Source organism: Stigmatopora nigra, unplaced genomic scaffold (assembly GCF_051989575.1).
Source record: "Stigmatopora nigra isolate UIUO_SnigA unplaced genomic scaffold, RoL_Snig_1.1 HiC_scaffold_53, whole genome shotgun sequence".
NCBI lineage: Eukaryota > Metazoa > Chordata > Actinopteri > Syngnathiformes > Syngnathidae > Stigmatopora > Stigmatopora nigra.
The window spans coordinates 69,860-91,962 of NW_027551632.1; the positions used below are offsets into that span (position 1 = coordinate 69,860).

Genomic DNA, 22,103 nt, shown 5'->3' on the forward strand with positions numbered 1-22,103 from the left:
ACTTAAAAGCCATTCATAATAAATGACAGCTCACAAGGAGCGAATGTTGCGCAAAAATAGGCTCTGATTTTATGCCAGAAGTCCCACTAAGTAACATGCATAGTAAAAGAAAAACGCTATTGTAAATTATTATATTTTTGTTTGTGGACTTGGTTGAACTGAGAGTTTGTCTGTGTGAGACAGTGCACACAATGTTCATTGTTGATAATGACTGGCCTGTGCTGTTAGTACTGTAGGAGTCAATTTATGTCATTACTATGCTGGTGTGTGACATTTACAATAAATCTGGCTGAGCAAAGGTATGTGTGTGATGTGGCTCTTTGCGGTAACAGTAAAAAATGTGGCTCTTTGCGGTACCACAGTAAAAAATGTGGCTCTTGGTCTCTGACTGGTTGGCCACCCCTGAACTAGACAGACACATCAGAGCAGACAATGTCACACCAGTGAGCGAACCTACAGCATGGATAAGTAATATGGTAACAGTTGCAAAACCGGAAAAGATAAGACTGTGTATCGACCCTAAACCCTTAAACTGAGCACTGCTGAAGTCTCACTATCACATGCCAACGCTTGAAGATGTACTGTACAAGCTACCCAAGGCTAAAATATTTACATTGATCAATGCACGTGACGCTTTCCTACAGTGCAGAATTGATGAGGACGCCGTGGGGCCGCATGAGTTGGTTCAAGCTGCCATTCGGTGTCTCGGTAGCGTCATAGATCTACCATCGCAAACAGCGCAAACTTCTAGCGGGCCTAGCTGCCATTGAACCAAAAGCAGACAACATCCTGGTTGTTGAGTGTGGTGACACAGAGGCAGACCCTGTACGAGTCCACGACAACAACCTGTGTGCGCTCATGGAGTGGTGCAGAGCCGTGAATTTGAGACTAAGTGAGCAAAAGCTGCAATTCAAACTTCAATCGGTTCACTTCCACGGGCACATATTGTCATCAGACGGACTTAAGATAGACCCAGAGAAAACAGGAGCTGTGGTGGAGATGCCGACTCACACAGATGCAAAGGCTGTGCAGCGCTTCATCGTGGTAGTGACCTATCTCGCCAAATTCCTCCCAAAGCTCTCTGAAGTGTGTGAACAACTCCGCAGACTCTTGGATAAAGATACAGAATGGCACTGGCTGGCCAAACACGACGACCCAGTAAATGAGATAAAGCGGCTGGTCTCTAACCCACCTGTTCTCCTATACTCTGACGTCACAAAGAATGACACCATCCATAGTGATGCCAGCATGAGTGGGCTTGGGTGCTGCTTGCTGCAAGGCGGAGAGCCGATGGCTTTCGCCTCGAGAGCCTGAACATACACTGAACAAAATTATGCTCAAATCGAGAAAGTGTCTGAGCATAGTTTTCGCGTGCCAAAGATTCATATTCAAGAAGCCCCTCCTGAGTGCGCCAAAACATCTCCAAAGAATGTTAATGCAACTGCAGGGCTACAACCTGGATGGGATATATAAACCTGGGCCTGAAATATACGTTAGTGACACTGAGCCGAGCTGCGCTGCCACGCATAGCAACAGACTCTTCACTTGTGCGCCACATTGTGTTCTCAGCCCAGGCAGTATGCCCTGCTGGACCAAGCCCAGCACCTGAATGTCACTCCCTTCCGATACCAGCAGATAGCGCAGCATACAGAAACGGATGAGAAACTCCAGGAGCTGAAGAAAATAATTTTGCACGGGTGGCCTGACTTCAAGGAGGACACACAGCTGGCGGTGCAAGACTACTGGCCATTCCGAGATGAATTCAACATGCAGAATGGAGGCAGAGATGCTCAAAAGGATACACTTGAGCCATATTGGTGGCAAGGCCTGTTATAGACGGGCCAGGGACACCCTCTTCTGGCCAAGCATGAGAGCTGAAATCAAAGATTTTGTAGCTAACTGTGCCGCATGCAATGAGTACGCCATGGTTTCTTAAGTCATTAAAGTATGAAATATAATATATAAATTAATGTAACAAGTAAAATTTTTTAACTCTGTCTTTGTCAGGAGTGGCTGGATTGCCTTTCCTGGCATGACGTCACGATAATTATCAGCTGTCACTAATTACGTGATTAGATTATTTTTGGTATTTAAGCAGTATGATTTTCTGTGAACGCCGTCGGATCGTTCTGGTTTAGTTCTGGTTTCGTTTCCTGTTAATCCTGGTAGTCATTGCTGTTTCCATTGACGCCACGCCGCATGTTCTTTTCGTTTGTAATGAGTGGTCAAGCCAAGTTATTTAAGTTATGTTACCCCGTTTATTAAATCAACCTACAAGAGCTACAGATCTGCCTCACCTTTCCATTTACTTCGGCGACTCTGCATCTGGGTTCAACTTCTCCACCGATCCAGTCGCACTACGCGGCGAGATCGTAACAGTCTTATCCCGTCTAACAACGGAGCGTGTTCAGCATCGGAGGAGACAAACCAGGGTTGAGTGAGTTAATCCACAGATGATTTATTCCTAACAAATTGATCTATACAGAGCTCCGGGTCTCCCTCCCAAAGAATAAGCCCGCCGAGTGTTGCTGTCCCAAACGGAAGATGTAAAAGACATCGCCCAGACCTTCATTTGCCCAGTTATAGTATTACAACAATGCATATTCATTCGCTGGTTGACAATGAAGCAGACTGGTCCACGCCTGTTGAGAGGGGTGTCTTCTTCCGGACTTCACACTCTCCATCCTCGAATCCACACCCTCCAGACCATCTGTCACCTTATCATCATGAATCCAGCCTCAGAAGAAGAATCTCAGACAGAGCTTTGTGTTAATATTGTAATTGAAGAATCTCAGACAAAGCCTTTTGTTCATATTGTAATTGAAAGATCTCAGACAATGTCCTTCGTTCATATTGTAATTGAAGGATCTCATACAACTTCTTTCGTTCACATTGTAGTTGTGTTAAGAACAAGAGTTTAATCCTGCAGTAGTAATATCAAAATGAAACAGATACAATAAAAAGAATAAGTAAAATATTTCATATTCTTCAGTACCAATAGGTGTAATTAAAATTCTATTCTAGTAACTTTAAATACATAAAAGTGGAAAAGGGTGCGAGATCAAATATAAGAACGCAATTGATTTCACATTTCCCCCATGAAGTAAATAAAATATTTTTCTTTAAAAACATCAATTTGTAGCCCTCCCCTCCAGGTTGTAGAATACAAATATCATCAACAATTACTCTCAACAGGGTATGGAAAATAAAAAAGTCACTTGTCAAGGCAGAGGACAAACCCGAGGTATTCAGTGGTACTTGAGAAAAATTCCTCTACGTTCCTCTGACTGAGCGAACCCAATTTTTAAATCAAACAAGTACATTTACTCAGAGGACTCGACATCCTGGGACTAGTCACACCTCAAAAAAGTGCGAGAATTTACAGTATGGTTTGCCATGTGGTGATACTGCATGTCACTATAAGCTACAAGCGTGTTGGGATACCTGTGGAAATGGGTATATGGCTACGCATAATAACAACTTTCATTCACAAGTCATTTTTTTCTGGAACACCATGAAATTATATCACACATCTTCATAGTATTTCTTTGGATTGTCCTCTCATACTACTTCACTCTTCTCTATGATAGGAGTATGTCACCATCTTGTTTTGCAGCTTGAGTCTTTGTGGGCAGGGCATTCAGACACGCCCAGGTTTCCACTGACAGTACAGTCACTGTGATGTGGGTGGCAACAGCTTTCATTGTGGCTTCTGTGTAGAGGTGCAAAGTCTATGGGAGGTGTAGAGGTGCAAAGTCTATGGGAGGTGTAGAGGTGCAAAGTCTATGGGAGGTCAAGGTTAAGTGAGATGTGCAAAAACCATGGAAGGTCAAGGTTAAGTGAGGGGTGCTCGTGGCAGGTGAGTAGACATCAGATGAGTTTTTCACAGACAAAGGTTTTGACAACAACTTGGCTTGAAAACTTACTAATACAGAAATGAAACATGCAGCGTGGCGTGGCGTCAAGAGACGTAGGCATGACAAACGTGGAAACTCAGGGGAACAAATCAGTCGATCCCACGACGATCAACAAAACTCATAATGCTTAAATAGCCAGGAAAACAATCACCTAATTGCAACGGCTGCTAACAATAATCACATCATGCCAGGAGGGGCAACCGAGCCACTCCTGACAGTACCTCCCCTCTAAGGGACGGATCCTAGACGTCCCAAGGTCAATTCTAACATGAGAAACGAGAACAAGCAGGGAGGGCGGGTGGGAGACCTACCATGTTCCGTGGGTCGACCACACCAAACCATGAACAGACGAAGGAGAGGTCGATCCGGCGGGCGTCCGTGCCAGCCTGAAATAAGACGAGGCAGTAGTCGGTCCGGCGGGCGTCCGTGCCGGCCAGAAACGAGACGAGGCAGTGGCAGGTCTGACGGGCGTCCGCGCCGGCCAGAAACGAGATCAGAGCGGTGCTTGGCAGAGCGGTGCTTGGCAGAGCGGTGCTTGGCAGAGCGGTGCTTGGCAGAGCGGTGCTTGGCAGAGCGGTGCTTGGCAGAGCGGTGCTTAGCAGAGCGGTGCTTGGCAGAGCGGTGCTTGGCAGAGCGGTGCTTGGCAGAGCGGTGTTTGGCAGAGCGGTGCTTGGCAGAGCGCCGCTTGGCAGAGCGGTGCTTGGCAGAGCGGTGCTTGGTAGAGCGGTGCTTGGCAGAGCGGTGCTTGGCAGAGCGGTGCTTGAAAGGCCGTCCGTCACCGGAACCCTGGTTCGTGGCTTCGGCACGGGTGCGAATGGCGGCCCCTGTGGCAACGGGAGTATTTTGCGTGGCCTCGGCACAGGAGCTTGGGGCAGTTGGAACGGCGAGGTCGGCCGAGTATGCTGGGGCAACTGAAACAGCGAGGTCGGCCGATTATCTTGGAACAACTGGAACAGCGAGGTCGGGGAGACAAAGTTGGAAACCTTCACGTGGTGTCTCCTGAGAGGCCGCTCGCCGCGGCCTGCGAATTCCAACAAATACCACTCAGAGCTGCCAACAAGGAACGTGGCACCCTACGTTTTTCATCCAGCCGGAGACATTTGACTGCCCCTCACCTCCGACTACCCCCCGGATGAAATAACCCGCGTTCCAGTGGCAACTCTAGCGCTATCTGAGGGCAATCCTCAGGCGCTTGTAGTGCAACAACAACAACAACAACAACAACAGCGAGGTCGGCCGAGTAACTCCGGGCACTTGGACAGGCGTGGTCGACCGAGTAACTTAGCTCCATTGTCACTCCAGATGATTCTAGGGATCCCATGTTCTGGGATGATGTGTTTAGAGATGGCCTTAGCCACCATTAATGTGCCTGGTGATTTTGCGGGGACTATTTCAGTCCATTTAGAGAATGAGTCAATCAAGACTAAACAGTATTTATACTGGTTGTTTCTGGATAATTCAATAAAATCCATGTGTATAATTTCAAATGGGTAGGTACCTTTTGGTCTTAGCCCTCGTTTGGGCCTGAGGTTACCGTGCAAATTATGTCTGCAACAAATTAAACCTTTCCTAAGAAAAATTAAAGTAGGTATTTAGACCTCTGGGACATGGAACACACATTGTACCATGTCCATCACCCCCCCCCCCCCCCCCCCCCCCCCGTTGAGACATGGCTCCTCCCATGGCTCAATTTTGGAATACATTCTGTGGAGTATAGAATGTATTCTTTATAATTTTATAAAACTAGCTTAACTGTTGGGGGTAGCTTGGGATTCGAACTGGTCAGGCTGGGGGATGGACATATCTCCCGGCGCTGGCTACTCTGACCCCTCCTTCAGCTGAAGTCTAGTAAATTCTCATCACGACCCACTCTGTGAGCTTCCTCTGATCCAAAGTTATTGAATGTAAATTGATATAGATCCCATACATTCTTTGGTAGGCACGGTAGGCCTTTAGCTGTGTACAGGTCGTCTGCAGTCTGTTCTGTGCCTTCATGTATCCATCATACCTGTCAACTTGTACTTTTTATATGTATTTTATACGTTTTTTACCATTTCAAATCATGTACGCCGTACACCAACTTTTGTACGGGGAGAAAAAAAGATCGCCAATATTTATGAAAACCGATCTCAACAAGACCGTTTTGGCTAAAATCCAGATAGTCTCGTAGGCTGGTAGCAAATGACGCTACTGTATCGATCGTTATTATTGTCACGGTATACCAGCAAATATTATCCTCAATTGTATGTATTTTTTTTACGATTGTAAGGGGAATCATAATCATTTATAAGGGCAATTATCGACATTATCAGTATGATCCATGCATCTTTTCCTTTCTGTGGTGCAAAATTAATATTGTTTTTTAGATCGACTCAGTTTTGTTGTTCTGTATACTGTGTATTTTGTAGTGTATAAGTGTTTGCTATGCTTCTTTAGCTGCTGTATTTTGTCGTCGTCTTTAGTGCGTGCTTAACATTTGCATACAGCTATTTGGTCAGGATTCATACCCCAATGAACAAAAATCACAACAATCTTACTTATTCCATCACTATAGTTTGTGAAAATCTAAATGCCTTATCAGTCAAAATTAAATAGTTGAGTGTCTGTATATATTTATCCAAGGTAATTTAAATTGGTTTGTTTGTTTACGAGTGCCTCGGATAAAGTCCCCCCGAACACCCTCCTCGCCTCCGTGTATATCTCTACCCTGTGCGAAATGCGTCTAATTTTCTTCTATTAAAACACATTTTATTACGATTAAACCACTCGTTACTTATTACTTTGTCAATATGTGGCGAATTAGAAGAAATAAAACATTTTTTACTCTGTGTATATCTATGCATGCGCATGTCATCCTTTATCGATATTGCCGTACACACCGCTAAAAAAATACATACGATTGAGGATAATTTTTGCTGATATACTGTGACAATAGTAACGATCGATGACAGTAGCGTCGTTGGCTACCAGCCTTCGAGACTATCTGGATTTTAGCCAAAACGGTCTTGTTGAGATTGGTTTTCATAAATCTTGGCGATTTTTTGTTTTCAATTTTTCCCCGTACCGTTAGTGTACGGCGTACATGATTTGAGATGGTAAATAAACGTATAAAATATGTGTAAAACGTACAAGTTGACAGGTATTGAATTAATTTGTTTTCAGTTAATTTCAATGGGAAACATTTGCTCAAGTTACGAAAAGCTTGTTCTGACTCCATTTAAAGGCCCCCTTCTCCAGTCCAAAGTGGGCTTTAGCTTTGAATATAATAGGGTGTGTTTTGCTACTTATTTAGATCACTAGAGTTAAGTACTGAGTAGTATGTAGTATCTCTCCCTCGGGGAGGGTCAACATTTATGAGGCAACTAAAAAAAAAGCAAAATACACACACCAAAAATGGAAATGGCGAGAGGAAATGCATCTCGGCATTGTATATATGATATTTGAGACGCCCATTCTCCCTCTAATGTAGATTCCTTTTTCGGCGCTGAGGGATGAATTGCTGCTCTGACTTCCGCCACTTTGCACCGCCATTTAAATCTGTCCGGTTGCGAATTTACACGTAGATTACATAATATGATCTTTTTAAAATATATATACCTCAGAAACATCCTCTTTGTAGCGACGCCGCGAAAGTTGAAGCCGCGAAGTGAAGGAGAACAGTACATATCGATACAGCTTTCATACCAGTAGGAGGCAGTAAAGGTCTTAAACGCGTCTTCCCAACCTTTAAAAATTAGAGAAGTAGTGTGCATGTTAATAATGGCTGGTTCAAGTAAGACATTACATTTCTCTGAAGATATAGGGTCGTATGAATACGTCATCTAATTATTTCATCATGCTATAATTCATGTGGATCTCGATTTATAGGACCCGTGGTGGCCCCTGATGAAATTGCTAAATTATGCTACGAGCATTTCGACAAGCTTCCACGGAGGGGAAAGCCAGAGGCGGGCAGAGAGTGGACCCCGCTAGCTGCTGTGGTGAAAATGACCCAATGTGCAAATTCGAACAAAGGTATGTTACATACCGGTCAACCTCTGCCGATAACTGCCCGTATAAATGATTATGATTCCGCTTACAAAAAACAACAACCTTACAAACATCGTACGAAGCATGTTTACTCGCGGTAACCAGACAGTGTAAAAGAAATAACAAAGGTAATTTGCGTACAAATTATTTTATTCAATTGAAAAAGTTTACAATGCAATAATTTGCCGCATGCACCGCTAAAAATACTTACGATTGAGGATAATTGTTGCTGATATACCGTGACAATAGTAATGATCGATGACAGTAGCGTCGTTGGCTACCAGCCTACGAGACTATCTGGATTTTAGCCAAAACGGTCTTGTTGAGATCGGTTTTCATAAATATTGGCGATTTAAAGAAAAAATAAAATTCCCCGTACAAAAGTCTGTGTACGGCGTACCCGAATTGAAATGGTAAAATACGTATTAAATACGTTAATAAAAAAATACAAGTTGACAGTTATGTTTCAGGAATGATTATTCTACACGTAAACAATTATTTCACTACCCTGGATTATATTCACATTAGCTTAGATGAGATAACTTTATTCATACCGTATTAGGTAAATTTCACAATAGCAAGAGGGTGAGAATAGAGACAGGAAAATACATTTAAGACATAAATGAATAGGTAATAGATAAGTAAATAAATAAGCGTGTTGCATGGAATATATATCGTCAAAGCTATTTCAACGGCATGCCGTTCTATTACATTATTACATGTGCATGTATGTATGTACGCATGTGCATGTATGTATGTACGCATGTGCATGTATGTATGTACGCATGTGCATGTATGTATGTACGCATGTGCATGTATGTATGTACGCATGTGCATGTATGTATGTACGCATGTGCATGTATGTATGTACGCATGTGCATGTATGTATGTACGCATGTGCATGTATGTATGTACGCATGTGCATGTATGTATGTACGCATGTGCATGTATGTATGTACGCATGTGCATGTATGTATGTACGCATGTGCATGTATGTATGTACGCATGTGCATGTATGTATGTACGCATGTGCATGTATGTATGTACGCATGTCCATGTATGTATGTACGCATGTGCATGTATGTATGTACGCATGTGCATGTATGTATGTACGCATGTGCATGTATGTATGTACGCATGTGCATGTATGTATGTATGCATGTGCATGTATGTATGTGCATGTATGTATGTATGCATGTGCATGTATGTATGTATGCATGTGCATGTATGTATGTATGCATGTGCATGTATGTATGTATGCATGTGCATGTATGTATGTATGCATGTGCATGTATGTATGTATGCATGTGCATGTATGTATGTATGCATGTGCATGTATGTATGTATGCATGTGCATATATGTATGTATGCATGTGCATGTATGTATGTATGCATGTGCATGTATGTATGTATGCATGTGCATGTATGTATGTATGCATGTGCATGTATGTATGTATGCATGTGCATGTATGTATGTATGCATGTGCATTGGATTGGATTGGATAACTTTATTCATCCCGTAATCGGGAAATTTCTTTGTTGCAATAGGAAGAGGGTGAGGATGCAGGAATAGGAAAGGCATTATACACAAATAGGTACTTAATAGTAAGTTAATAAATAAATACATGAATAAATATATAAATAGGTAACTGTGTTGCTGAGATATATATATACATACACATACATATATATAGAAGCACATCTATACTGTATCCGAATTCAGGAGGTCCTAACCCACAGCCTTTTTTAAGTTAAAGAGCCTGCATGTATGTATGTATGCATGTGCATGTATGTATGTATGCATGTGCATGTATGCGCATGTATGTATGTATGCATGTGCATGTATGTATGTATGCATGTGCATGTATGTATATATGCATGTGCATGTATGCGCATGTATGTATGTATGCATGTGCATGTATGTATGTATGCATGTGCATGTATGTATGTATGCATGTGCATGTATGTATGTATACATGTGCATGTATGTATGTATACATGTGCATGTATGTATGTATACATGTGCATGTATGTATGTATACATGTGCATGTATGTATGTATACATGTGCATGTATGTATGTATACATGTGCATGTATGTATGTATACATGTGCATGTATGTATGTATACATGTGCATGTATGTATGTATACATGTGCATGTATGTATGTATACATGTGCATGTATGTATGTATACATGTGCATGTATGTATGTATACATGTGCATGTATGTATGTATACATGTGCATGTATGTATGTATACATGTGCATGTATGTATACATGTGCATGTATGTATGTATACATGTGCATGTATGTATGTATACATGTGCATGTATGTATGTATACATGTGCATGTATGTATGTATACATGTGCATGTATGTATGTATACATGTGCATGTATGTATGTATACATGTGCATGTATGTATGTATACATGTGCATGTATGTATGTATACATGTGCATGTATGTATGTATACATGTGCATGTCATATGTGAATCATATGTTTTATTTATTCCATCAATACTTATTAAATAATTCCAAATTGTATGTTAGCTTCCTTTCATTGCTTTCCCCTAGGTTACACTGCTTCCAGATGTGTTTTCATATTGAAGCATTTAACCAATCACATTTCACCCATTATTTGTTGCCAGGTTCAGAAATCTGCCTCAAGGCTTTCACAATCAGTTCTGCAGGCTGTGCTGCATTAAACAAGTGTCGATAAGACTGTTGCTTTAACCAATCTGAATTCGATTTGGTTTTATCAAGGCCTTCTCACAGGAATAGGGATACGTCATTGCCTGCTCGCAGGCATAGGGATATGTCATTGCCTCGTAGTCGTAGGAATACATGATCGCTTTCACCAACTATTATTGGCTAGTGATAGAGTAGGCAGGCCAAATCGATAAATAATCGATAATTTTCAATTTCAATTACATCAACCGACCACCACAGATAACTGAGGCGCAGTTGCGTGATGAACGCTAGTTCCACATCAATGCTCAAGAGAAGGACAACACCGAGCCAACACACTAAAAGATCCAAGTGAATTCTTGCTTACGTTTTTTAATTTTCTTTCTTTTTTTTCCATCCAAAATGTCCACTTTCCTCATTTTATGACACTAATATTTTTCCTTTTTATATCATTTTATGTAAATGTTCTGAAAATGTTGCAAAGATCTAAAGCTTGTTATCTTGGGTTAAAATGGGTTCAGTTTATCCAACTTTTTTATTTTATATTTTGTAAATGTCCATATGCGAGGTAAATTTTCACTTTTCCTTTTTGTGAGGCTGCAAATAGGGTTTTATTTTTTACTTTTCATTGTGTAAGGAGGGGCTTTGGTTGTCTTTTTACCAAAACAACAGAAGTACTTTTTAAATCATTACAGAGTGAAAACTTCCAGAACGTTTTTTGAAAGTAGACCAATACTTTATGTATTTTCTGTAATTCTGTTATGGCTCCCCCTAATGGTAATGCACACCAGGGAGTCGCAATTACCACAGCAGAAGGATTCAGTCAATGATGAGTCAGACACACTGCAAGTACCGCATTTTCACGACTATTAGGTGCAACGCATTATAAGGCGCACCCTCAATGTATGACATTTTTTCCATATGTAAGGCACACTGTCTATTTTGGAGAAAATGTAAGACTTTAAAGTGTGCCTTATAGTCGTGAAAATATGGTAATTGCTATTGACTTCCAGGTATGAAGCACTCACTACACCTTTCGCCTTTAGAGCCAGCCATGGTTGATGTTTTGGAAGTTTTTGTATAAAATCTTGCAGTAGGGGAGGAGTTATATGATGGAAGATTTTGTAAAAATAAGATGGCATCTGCATATTTAACAGTATTGTTTCAGTTCAGGCGTTTTTGTTTTTTTAATATCCGACAGTGGTGGTTTTTCGTTTTTGGTTTTCTGTTTTTTCCATATATAAGGCGCACTGGATTATAAGGCGTACTGTCTATTTCTGAGAAAATGTAAGACTTAAGTGCGCCTCATAGCCAGGAAAATAGGTAGCCTTCAGTGATAATTTATTTATAACAAAGTCCACCAAAACCTGGACTACGGGATAACATAGGGGAAGCAAAAGATTTTGTTATCTGTAACTTGTTATTCTAAATGAATGTTGTTATCAGTAACGGGCCGTATATGGCCCGCGGGCCGAGGTTGAAAAACTTGTACACACGCGACCGTGGGCGGGGCGAGCACGTCGGCTAAATGTTCTTCGGCTTGATAGTCGGTCGGCTAATTCTACGTTCGGCCAGATGGTCTTTCGGCGAGTTGGCTGTCGGCCAGATGTCAGTCGATTAAATGTCTTTCGGCAAGTTGACTTATCGCCAAGGAAAGTGACAAGGCAAGTTTTCAACTGCGATGAAACTGGTCTTTTTTAGAAAAAGATGCCCAGGCGGACATTCATCGTGGCAGAGGAGAAGGCATTACCGGGACACAAACCCACGAAGGACTGCTTAACGCTAGCGTTGTGTTCTAATGCGAGCGGTGACTGTAAAATTAAGCCGCTACTAGTGTACAATGCGGAGAACCTGCGTGCCTTGAAGAGACACGTCATCAAGAAGGAAAACCCACAAGTGACGTGGCGCGCTAATTCTTAAACTTGGATTATGCGTATTGTGATGATATTTGTGTGCGTCATTATCGAAATATTTTGAAGGGGGGGGGGGGGGGGGGGGATTCAAAAACAAAGAACTCTTGATGCGTTCGTTTGGAAAACTCCGGGAAAACGTCCGGGTGGGTTCAACCCTTAGAACTAAAGTAAAAAAAAGATTAAAACAAAATTAGAATTCAGTTTTGTGTGAAGTTACATTAAAAGTTGAGTGTCTGTATAAAGTTATCCAAGTTAATTTAAATGTGTTTGTTTGTTTACGAGTGTGTTGTTGCCGTGGATAAAGTCCCCCCTGAAACAGCCCCCACCTCCGCCTCAGTGTGTGTCATCGTCTCTTCCCTCCACGAAATGCGTCTAATTTTACATCTATTAAACACATTTTATTACTATTAAACCACTCGTTATTTATTACTTTGTAAATGTATGGCGAATTAGAAGAAATAAAACCTTTTTTCCAATCCATTATCCTGTTTTTGGTGTTTTTTCAGAGGGTTGGAACAAATTAATTTCAATTCATTTCAATCGAAACGTCCGCTTGAGTTACGAAAAGCTTGTCATACGATCACAGTCTCGGAATGGATTACGATCGTAAGACGAGGTACCACTGCAGTTATTTTTCAATCACCCTGTGCAGTGTTTGTGTCACATAGCATTGATTTCACTCATTAAAAAGTTCTATAAGTACAATTATTTTACTCCCATTGTTCATTTAATCATTTCATGTCTCTTATGTCACAGTTGAGAAAGAAGTTGTTTCTCTTGGAACTGGGACAAAATGTATTGGACAGACTGCCATGAGCCCCAAAGGTCGGTGGGCTTTTTAATTAAAAAGAAAAAAAATGTTCTATAGTTCCTAAAATTTAAGCAATCAAATTCATTGATAAGTATTTTCATAGGGGGCCCCTAGGGTAGTGCGGAGCCTCACCGAACTAAGGTTGAGGGTTTGATCCCAGGTCCGGACCATCCTGTGTGGACCTCGCGTGTGTTTACTCCGGTTTCCTCCCACATATATACCTGAAATGTTGGAATTTTACAATTTCTCGTGTACAAGTCGCCCTACTGACTCCCAATTTTCACCTCCATATTCATGGTTTTAATAGGGAGTGCAAATGTTACTTTAAAGAGAAAATCCGAAGAGAAATCATGACAGGTGGTTTTTCTGAGATAATGTATGAATCAAAAGCACATTATTAGGGTCAATATAAGGAAGTTGATATGCCTGTCATTTGTAAATGTAAAATATCAAATATTCAATTTGAAAAAAGAAAAGTATCTTGATGAGAACCTGATGCTTTCAAATTACAGAAATTAAAATTTTCTTAGCAGAAGTTTAAGATGTTGTGGCAGTTATATCTTCTAATGTCACGATAACTCAATTATTTTGATGGTTCATATTACTCCAACAGTTGTCACTTTCAAACAAGAAATAAAGCAAATAAAATCAAGGCTACTCGCGTTTGCCGAAAAAAATAAAAATTAGATGGCTGCGCCCCGACCTGCCTGAGACAGCCGTGCCCCGACCTCACTGAGATGGCTGCGGCCTGACCTCACCAAGATGGTCGTGCCCGGAGCAAGCAATGATAGGAACGTTTGCGTTTTATGGAAGATACGCTTTTTTCATGTTTCACTCATAAACGTCAAAATTAATTTTGTTTAGTGCTTTATCTGTTTATTCTTTCTCTATTTTGAAATAAAGTACCTTATTGGCATTCGCTTACGTTGTGACGCCACAGCGTTTGGATGGGCGCCATTTTGATGTGGCATATAAGCTGTACCCTCGATTCAGTCATTTAGCGTCCAATAAAAGCGGCTCATATGCAACTAAATACGGTATATACAAAAAGTAGGAGTTTAGTTCTACTAGTACTGCATTTACTGTTTATGAATCTTTCTCTGGCTGACTTTTGTTTCAACTCTGGGTAGGGGATGTGCTCAATGACAGCCATGCAGAAGTCATTGCAAGACGAGGTTGTATTAGGTTTGTACAAAATATTCATTTGTGGTCCATATTTTAAGTAAGAAGCTATTTTTGTTATCAAATCCTGCTCAGATGTAGTGAAATAAAACCTCTGAATGCTTATTGTAGATGAAAATCATTTTTCTGTGTATTTGTAGATATTTAATCCATGAATTGCACACGGCTGTGACTGGAAAGGGAAGCTCTGTGTATTGTCAGTCAATGCATCAAGGCAAATGGAGACTTCAACCAGGAATTTCCTTCCTCCTATTCATCAGTCATACACCGTGTAAGTTTTTTTTTTAATACAAAATTATATCTGTTCATTTAATTTTGTTTAGGACGTGTTTTGTGTACTCATTGATCTTTGATATTTACCCAGAAATGAACATTCCTTTTTTTGCATAAATACATATGTACTGTATTTATTCGAGTATAATGCGCAAAATTTTGTACCAAAGACTGAAGCAAAGTTCGGGTCTTCGCTTTTTTGACCAAATCGCAAGGTTTTCGGAGGTTTGGACTTGCGCCATTTTGAATTTTCCTTTCTCGACCCAAGTCTCGTCACGCCCGAGATTTCAGGTGAGAAGAGAAATCAAGGTGGCAGACTACACGCACCCTGGCAGCGTTCTGTCAAAGTAGTATTCCAAAAATGTATTAAAACTGCGGCAATCCCCTGGGAAAGGTCAGATGGCAGAGCACGAAGAATAAACTGCGCCACCATGGAGGATAAGCGGCATCAACACTGAAGAAAAACCAGCCCCCGGGCATGGCAAATAAATGCTTAAAAATGCCCTTCTAACAGGGGGAATGCTTTTCAAATTTTATTTTAAAGTTACTGGAGCGCTTTCAAATACGGCCCCAGGGCGCACCTTTCCCAGGGAAAAGAGGTCTCGGAGAAGCTACCAACCACCCCACCCTCCTCCACTCGAGTCCACCCACGGAGCGCTACCTTTGGATAGGCTTCGCGGCTCGCCCCGCCACCATTGGTTGGCGCTCACACTCAAGAAGAATGGAATCATATGTTTGGTGAATTGGATGATGATGAATCAGACTTTGAAAAATGTAAAATCATCACTTTATGATGATGAATTAGATTTTAAAGTTTTAAAATTGTAAATTCCTTTTGAGAATTGTGTTCTTACTGCTTGTTAATTTTACCAGGTTTCCATACCATATTTTGTGAATACCATATTTTGTGAATACCATATTTTGTGAATACATGTTTTGTCATGGTGACGTGTGTTCAGCATTTGCCAGTTATCAGTACCGGTGCAATCCTTGGTGTGAACTGAGAAAAAATGGAGAGAGAAAAAAGTCTGTGCGTGTTATCCTTTTATTATATTAATTATAATACAAAATATAGCACTGAAGCAACTTCCGAATGAATTTACCTTACAAATGATCGTTCGGAACGTAACTTGTTCGTAACGTGGGGAGCGTCTGTAGTTTTAAAGATCGCGGAACCAATTATGCTAATACAAATTTAAAATTTGCTTCTATCACCGAAAAATCCAACTTTCGAAAACACTTCTGGTGCCAATTTTGTAAGGAGAGGTACCACTGTGTTAATCTTTTTTTGTTATACAGGGATTTAAAAATGTTATGTTATTAATTTCTGAAATTCTCCACAAGATTAATGTATCATTTGGGTTGTATTGTTTTACTAGGTGGTGATGCATCTATAATACCTGTAAATGGCAGGCACTTTCAACCATGGGCTTCTGTCACATCTATACAGAATAATCAAGGGACAGTTATAGGTGGCTTGAAAAGAAAAGCTGAAGTGCTTATTTCAGTGCAAAACTTCAACCGGCCCACTCGAGGAGAAAAGGACACCGAAGAGACAAAACAAGAGGATCTTTTGATTCCAAAACGTGCTTCTCCTACATCCTTGTCTAAAATTGGTGACGAGTGCCCGCAGAATCCATCTGCCAAAACACATCAGGAAAACATCTTACATTCTTCAGCTTTCTCAGAGCTGGCAAGAATTACTAGCAGTGCTTCAAGCATTAACCATACAGTGTGTGTGGACTTGAATTCACCAGTTCATGATACTCTAAGAACAGGAGCCAAGTCTGTACCAGGTGGGCTCACTGACCCTCTTCAACCAGGGTTGGGCTACCATAGCACAGGATTACTGCGGGTAAAGCCAGGTCGAGGAGAGCCGACTCTGTCTCTCTCCTGCAGTGATAAAATGGCCCGCTGGGGGGTGGTGGGCTTCCAGGGTGCACTCTTGTCCCATTATCTAGAGGAGGCACTCTACTTTAGCACGGTGGTGGTTGGGAAGTGCCCTTTTAGCCAAGATGCCATGCAAAGAGCTTTGATCACAAGGTGAGCCTAACAGTGTGGTAAAAAAAAAACTAGCACATTACGTGGTTATCTCATTATTAAGTCTGTAGCTCAATTCAATGCATATATAACAGCCTGTCCTAATGGTCTATTTGCAAACTTGATTCTGAAAAAGATGGGGCACTATAGAAATTGTGAAAAATAAATGAATTCAATTTCAGTTACTCATTCATTTATCGTGTCCCCTATCCTAATGAGTTTGATGGGAATTTTACCTGTAAAAATTGTTCTTAATACAAGGATGATAGTTTTAGTTTCTTTTCACAGTAGTAATGCACCATGTCAATACTCAAGGTTGTATTTAGTGCGCTCACTTTTTGTTTGTTCCATACTATTTAGATGCTCCAATGTATCAGATCTGCCTGCTGGTTTCTCACTGTCGCCACCAGTTTTTCTCCAGTCTAGATTGGAGTTTCCCTTCAGCCAGGCCCAGACTCGGCTCCAACACAAGTCTGGACAAGGCCGCGTCACACCTAGTGGTGCAGGTAGCGTGCTCTACTAATCTTAGAAAACCTTCTATTCAAAAACTTCTACAGCTGGTGCCAGAAAGTATATTTGATAAACTATATTATTCTTTTCCTCTTTGAAGTAATCTCCACAATGCCAATATCCATGTCGAAGAATTCTCCGATTATTTTCCTGTTTCACGCACTAAGCAAAGCAAATGCACCAATATATTTTTGGAAGACTGAAGTTTGATTGTCTGCATCACGATGAGACACCAACTCCTAGTATACTTTTTTGAAATACCTTGTAGTTTTGTGTAACTCCATTGCAATATTAAATATTAGAGTACGTTTCTATATTTGTCCGACAATAAAAAAATTGTTAAGCCAAATACGGAAATAGTTCAATGCTGACTGAATTTAAGTGAGTCGTGAACATTTGAAACAAAAATGAAAAACAAGAACATTCAACCTCTCTTAACCCAAATTTCAGTCAAAATTTTTCAATCCATTTTTTGATGGCCTGCCCTTCTGTGACAAAGTTCAAAATTTGACAGTAAGGACGAGAACAAATGTGACTGATGATGTTCAATGATTATGGGTTTCAGCTGTCAGCTGGTGTAATGTGCCTGATCAGCCACTTGATGTCACTGCCAATGGCTTTAAACAAGGAGTCACCAAGAGGGCCCTGAGTACATCTAAAGCGAGGTCGTTGTTCAGTACAGTAATACCTTGGCATTCGAGTGTCCCAACATACAAGAAATCGGGGAAATTCCGAGCAAATATTTGCCTTGAGATATGAGACAAATATGAGATACGAGAATACAAGATGGTTCCTGATGCGGCCATCCAGGTGGCCGAGTACGGAAAGGCTGTCTTTCTCGCTGAACCTCCCTCCCTTAAAGATATCTTCGAGCACCGGGCTGTACAGGTTGCATTTTTTGCTGGAGATTGCGTGACTGATTCGATAATCTGCGACAAAGCAAGCGGATTGTACATGGACTTGAAAGCAAAGCAAGCATCTGAAAAAGACACCGTTCGAAAATCTTTCAAGCGAGTCATGGCTGGTTTGCTAATTTAAAAAAAACTGGGATAAACTTGGTTCTGAGGCATAGGCAATCAGGAAATTCCAAATCGGTCATCGCACAAGACGGTTTAAATCTAGTGTAAGATTAAAACTTATTTTCAAGTGTATGTATAACAATCTAAGTTCATTTAAATTGGATTTAATTTTTTTGAATGTTATGAGCGCATGCCGTCTGCCAAATCTCTTCTGTCCTTTCTCTCCCTCTCCCGTCCACACACTCCCCTGCACTACTTGTACCGTCTGTACTGAGTAATGTCACGTTTTAGTATGAGCGATCAAAACCACTAGATAGGAATTTGTTGCTTTGTGTATGGTTGGTGAATTAGAATAAATAAAAAGATGTTTTTCCATTAATAATATCCTATTTTTGGTGTTTTTTTTTCAAAGTTGGGGAATGGATTAATTTCTATTTCTCCTACTACTTCTTGTTGGCAAGTGGTCGTGCATTATTCTATTTTGAGGACATTTGTGTGCATCAATTTGGGAATATTTTGAAGGGAAGACGAAAGCAAACAACCGGCGGGGTAAATAGAGCAATCCCGGGAGAAGAAAGTTATCAAAATTTAAAACAAAAGTTAATTTAAATTTGTTTATGTTACGAGCGCATTGCCATGGAAAAAGTCTCAAAATCCGTCTAATTTTAGGACTTTTAAACACCTTTTCGTACTATTAAACCACTAGTTATGTATTACCTTGTTAATAGATGGCGAATGAGAACAAATAAAAATGTTTTTCCAATCCAATATCCTGTTTTTGGTGGTTTTTCAGAGGGTTGGAACTAATTAGTTTTTAGTTGTTATATGGGAAACGTTCGTTTGAGTTACGAGAAAATCAACATACGAGCTCAGTCCCAGAACACATTAAACTCGTATCTCAAGGTACCACTGTACTAGTAAATTGACATACAAGCTCGGTCCTGGAATGCACTTAAGCCTGTCTCCCAAGGTATTACTGTACTTTCATAATGGAAAAAAAACGAATGCGTCTGATTTCCATAGATCTTATTTTTAAACTAATTTAATTTTATGTGCCTATTTTCTCAATCTCTAGGTCTGTACTGTGTAAACTGGAGCTGTTCCACTCATTCCTGTCATTGGTGTCATCCACTGATGCCTCTGTTCTTCCCGACTCTCTCAGGTAGACTCTTTATTAACTTTCTTAGATCATCATTACAGTATATTTGAAATCTACTAAAACCGGAAGGCAGTCATTCAGTTCATTGATTCATTGACACCATATTACTTTGTTGCATTTCATGTGTTTATTTTTGAAATAATTACCATATCTTCACACCTATAAATATATAGCTCTGATATGCTGTTTCTTTAGGTATTGAAAGTGCCTTGCCACTCCCCTGAGATGTTTTGAATGAATTTACCGTACTGCTTGGAATGCACGGGTAGGCATTTTTAAGGTGAAGCAAGCCTAAGTCAACACCTGCCTAAACACTAACACCATAAACCCTGTTCCCAAATCCTCTCTTGTCATGGACTGAATGACTATCGCCCTGTGGCCCAGACAGCAGTGGTCATGATATGTATGGATAGACTAGTGTGATATTACATAAAAGCCCATATATCACCTGCTTGGACCCACATCAATTAAACTACAGGTCCAACAGATCAGCAGATGATGCCTTCTTCATTGGTATTCACAATGCCCTCAGGTACATCTAAAACTCCAAGACATACCTGTGTCAGGAGGATTTTCTTTCACTTGAGCTCTCATTCAACTCCATTAGCCCATGCTGCAACTTTGAAGGTCCCTCTTCCCTGTGGATTAAGGATTTCCTTAGTAATGGAGCCCAACATCTCATGATGGGCACATCCACATCTTTGTCCACTGTTCAACGCCAGAGTTCTCCATTGCTACATTCTGAGTACAGGCTTTACACCAACGACTGTATTGCCACCTTGGCTCCCTAATCAAATTTGCGGAAGATACAACCATTGTTGGAAAAATCAATAACGACAACGAGGTAACATACAAGGAGCAAATCCAGTCACTGGCGGCCCATTGAAGTGACAATTATGTTAAACTAAACACAAAGAATATAAACCTCGCCCTAACTTCAACATCACACACCGTGGTCGGTCGATTTGCCTAAAGACGTTCAGCCGACTGACGTCTGGGCGAGGGCCATCTCGCTCAGGGGGCATCTGGCCAAACGTAGAGTTAGCCGAATGTAGAGTTAGCCGAATGTAGAGTTAGCCGAATGTAGAGTTAGCCGAACGTAGAGTTAGCCGAACGTAGAGTTAGCCGAATGTAGAGTTAGCCGAATGTAGAGTTAGCCGAACGTAGAGTTAGCCGAACGTAGAGTTAGCCGAACGTAGAGTTAGCCGAACGTAGAGTTAGCCGAACGAATAGTTAACCGACCGGATAGCCAGCTGAAGGACGTTGCGCTGACGTTAATCTTTGAATTAAGGTTCTCAGCAAAGCTCTATTCTTTGTATTTAAGCTCCAGGATTTGTATTTCATCGATAAATGCCAATTTCGGCTGGATTTAAAGTCATTTTTTGTGTATTTTGGGGCTTTCGTGGCTGTATTTGGACGTTTCGCCTCTCATGCACGTTTTTTTTACCGGGAAAATCACTAGCCTGGGCTCAGTTTAAGATTCCAAGGACCTCCAGTATCTCTGCGTGAATGTAGCACATTATAAATATACAAAATATTCCTGAATACTCTTGTCACGGGAAGAGTATTCAGGGATATTTTTATTAAGCAGCAGCACCATATTTGAACTTTGTAAGACATGCATTTGTCTAAATAATAAAATATATTTCCCCATCAATTTCTTTGCACTGTGGAATCATTTCTTGCAGCCGTGAGAACGTATGAAGACAAAGTAGTAGTTGTTTAATTGATAACTTCGCAGTTCGAGATTTGCAGGAAATATATACCTGTTAAATATATTTTAATTCAAAAAAAAATCCCATTATTTCAGGAAATATAGTTTCAAAATGATTTGCTGAGAACCTTAATTCAAAGATTAATCTCAATGTTTTCTATGATGGTGTAAATGTTCTGGAGTAGGACTACAATTTCATTACAGTACCCACTGTTATAACTGCTTTTTGTCTTGTCATTATAGTACTTACTGTTATAACTACTTTTTTTCTTCTGTCACGTACTGTTCTGCGTGTTTGGCCTTGGATAAATGCCCTTGTTAATCTAAATGAATGTTGTTATCTGTAACAGGCCATATATGGCCCGCGGGCTAAGATTGAAAAACCCACACGACCGGGAGCAGGGCGAGCGCGTCGGTGCAACGTCCTTTGGCCCGCTGGCTATCCAGTCGGCTAACTATTCTTTCGGCTAATTCTACGTTCGGCCAGATGGCCCTCACCCAGACGTCAGTCGGCTAAACGTCTTTAGGCAAATCGACCGAGTGCCCCACACACTGGCCTGAGCATCAATGGAAAAGAAAGGAAGCATGTCAGCAACTTGTTTCTCAAACTGCACATCTCAGAGTACCTGAGCTAGATTGTGAACACTACCCAAATCATTAAAAAAACAGCAGTGTCTTTTCTTCTTGATAATACTTAAGAGGGAGGAACAAACTCCCATATCTGGTGAAAAACGTCTACCACTGCGGAGTAGGGGGTGTCATGACCTATGGATGTACAGTTTGGTATGCGACCTGTACTGCATCAGAAAGGAATCGATTGCAACAAGTCATCTATCCTGCCCA

At 40.9% G+C, this 22,103-nt stretch overlaps 1 protein-coding gene across 14 annotated transcripts in view; it reads left to right on the forward strand.

Annotated features, from left to right (window-relative positions):
- Positions 1-7,621: 7,621 nt before the first annotated feature.
- adat1 (adenosine deaminase tRNA specific 1) overlaps positions 7,622-22,103 on the forward strand; it is a 46,770-nt gene continuing 32,288 nt past the window's right edge. For 3 of the 14 annotated variants that reach the window (XM_077711880.1, XM_077711872.1, XM_077711874.1), the window contains exons 1-9: positions 7,628-7,689; positions 7,785-7,931; positions 13,309-13,377; positions 14,494-14,548; positions 14,686-14,816; positions 16,198-16,861; positions 17,219-17,364; positions 17,934-18,036; positions 19,463-19,549. In XM_077711880.1, coding sequence (XP_077568006.1) covers positions 7,668-7,689; positions 7,785-7,931; positions 13,309-13,377; positions 14,494-14,548; positions 14,686-14,816; positions 16,198-16,861; positions 17,219-17,364; positions 17,934-18,036; positions 19,463-19,549 — 1,424 coding nt within the window. In that variant the 5' untranslated portion in view covers positions 7,628-7,667. Of the gene's footprint in view, positions 7,690-7,784; positions 7,932-13,308; positions 13,378-14,493; positions 14,549-14,685; positions 14,817-16,197; positions 16,862-17,218; positions 17,365-17,933; positions 18,037-19,462; positions 19,550-19,741; positions 19,812-22,103 lie in introns of all 14 variants that reach the window. The other 11 variants (XM_077711881.1, XM_077711873.1, XM_077711875.1 and 8 more) reach the window with 7 other exon arrangements.